Source organism: Arachis ipaensis, chromosome B10, assembly GCF_000816755.2.
Source record: "Arachis ipaensis cultivar K30076 chromosome B10, Araip1.1, whole genome shotgun sequence".
Lineage (NCBI taxonomy): Eukaryota > Viridiplantae > Streptophyta > Magnoliopsida > Fabales > Fabaceae > Arachis > Arachis ipaensis.
In genome coordinates this window covers 107,305,548-107,307,714 of record NC_029794.2, presented here as the reverse complement: position 1 = coordinate 107,307,714, position 2,167 = coordinate 107,305,548, and the positions used below count along the sequence as shown (strand labels likewise).

The 2,167-nt window shown below is 35.0% G+C and overlaps 1 protein-coding gene across 1 annotated transcript in view; it reads left to right on the top strand.

The window, feature by feature from the left end:
• Window positions 1-1,706, top strand: part of LOC107620974 (callose synthase 5-like) — an 11,150-nt gene extending 9,444 nt beyond the window's left edge. Inside the window, exons 37-40 of the mRNA XM_021113523.1 lie at window positions 1-314; window positions 442-492; window positions 583-768; window positions 987-1,706. The exon at window positions 1-314 is cut by the window's left edge and continues 95 nt beyond it. Of these exons, the coding sequence (XP_020969182.1) occupies window positions 1-314; window positions 442-492; window positions 583-768; window positions 987-1,217 (782 nt within the window). The 3' untranslated portion in view covers window positions 1,218-1,706. The remainder of the gene's footprint in view (window positions 315-441; window positions 493-582; window positions 769-986) is intronic.

The following is a 2,167-nucleotide window of genomic DNA, read 5'->3' as shown; positions in this document are numbered from 1 at the left end:
TCCTTTCATGGTCAATGTGGTTCTTGGTTTGTTCTTGGCTGTTTGCTCCTTTCCTTTTTAATCCATCTGGATTTGAGTGGCAGAAGATAGTTGAAGACTGGGATGACTGGAAGAAATGGATAAGTAGCCGAGGTGGCATTGGTGTTCCTGGAAATAAAAGCTGGGAATCATGGTGGGATGAGGAACAAGAGCATTTGCAATACACTGGGTTCATGGGAAGGTTTTGGGAGTGTTTCCTAGCCCTGCGTTTCTTTGTCTATCAATATGGCATTGTGTATCAGCTCCATATATCAAGAGGCGACAAGAGCATTGTGGTAATTATTCTAAGTACCTTTTATTTTGCATTTTCATGCATGTACTGGCACAAAATAGTATACTTCACTCTGGTAATTGGTAGTGCCTGAAATATGTTAACTTGTTCATATGCAATTTTCCTTGCAGGTTTATGGTCTGTCCTGGCTTGTCATAGTAGCTATCATGATCACCTTGAAGGTCAGTATCATCATTTTGAAAGATTAGCAGTGTTTTTCTTTCCTTTATCTTAATACTGATATCATTTACTGGTGGCACTGGAAACTGCAGATTGTGTCCTTGGGTAGCAAGAAGTTCAGCGCAGACTTCCAATTGATGTTCCGTCTTCTCAAATTCTTCCTATTTGTTGGAACCGTTGTCGCCTTTACCTTAATGTTTGTCTTGCTAGGTCTCACCGTTACTGACATATTTGCCAGCCTCTTAGCCTTTTTTCCAACAGGCTGGGCTCTTGTACAGGTACTCTTTTAGAACTCACGCAACTAGATACAACCCTCTTACAATGTTTCTGTCTCGTCTTTGTCCCCATTATCTTAATGTCTCTGTACTTTTGTCATGAGATACCAAATACATTCTTAGAGTGAAAATGTGAATATGCTTGGTATACAATACAAAGTCTAAACCATTTTTTGTTCCCTTATGATCCATGTACTTAGAATGCATCTTAACATGTGCAGATAGCACAAGCATGCAGGCCTATTGTGAAGGCCATAAGAATGTGGAGTTCTGTCAAAGCTTTAGCAAAAGGCTACGAATATCTGATGGGAGTTATTATCTTTGCACCTGTTGCTGTATTGGCATGGTTCCCTTTTGTATCAGAATTTCAAACTAGGCTTCTATTCAACCAAGCTTTCAGTAGAGGGCTTCAAATCCAGCGTATTTTATCTGGCGGTAAGAAGAATAAGTAAAGAATCATCCAAACACCTTTGTGGCAAATTGGTGCTGACAGAATATGAGATAAGGGTACATGCAAACTGGGAGATTAAAACAAATTTACATGATCAAAGAGCACATGCTGCGGTTAGATTATTGTATTGTAGAAATGGCCAGTTGAGTCATGGTTTTTGGAGGGGGAGTTCAGCCAGCATTTGTTCATAAATTATTTTATTGCAAAAGAATTATATCTTGATTCTAAAGTATCATAAAATTTCATCTTCAATTCTTCATTCTTGTTATTCTTTTTAATTTTAGGAAAGGAAGAATTGAATGTGAACTTTTGTATGTACCCTATTGATTCTGTACTCTAATATTCCTAATTGTGACTCTTCAGCTTTTAGAGTCAGAAGGGCAAGTTTTATTTGTGGGGTGTTTGTAACTCAATGAAAAATGAGAATTCTCCAAAAGTTTGTTGACCAAATCTTAATGATAATATTAGCTTATAGCAATTTTTTTTTGAATAATAGCATATAATTAATTAGTGGTAAATAATACCATGAAAATTACTTATAAATTTTTTTATATCATAACTGTATTATTACTACAAGCAAACCATGTATCAATTAACCTGTTTTTGCAAATATAGTTGGATTGAACCTTTACCCGTAAAAGGGGGAGGAAAAACAAACAGGCTTTATTTAACTTATATTGTTCAAAAGAGTCAATTAGCAAACCCAAAAAATAAAAAATATACAAGAAAACTATACTGAAACAACATCTCATTGGTCTCGAGAGGATAATAAGACATTTAAAATGTATCATAACATAATAATAAGTATTATTTGTTTAAAGTAAACCAATAGCTTTCATACAGTACGATACTCAATAATAAATTAAAAAGTAGAATTATTAGTTAAGTTAAAATTGAATAAAAAGTTAAAAACACTTGCTGAAGAAGCACCGCAAGAATCTCATCATCGCA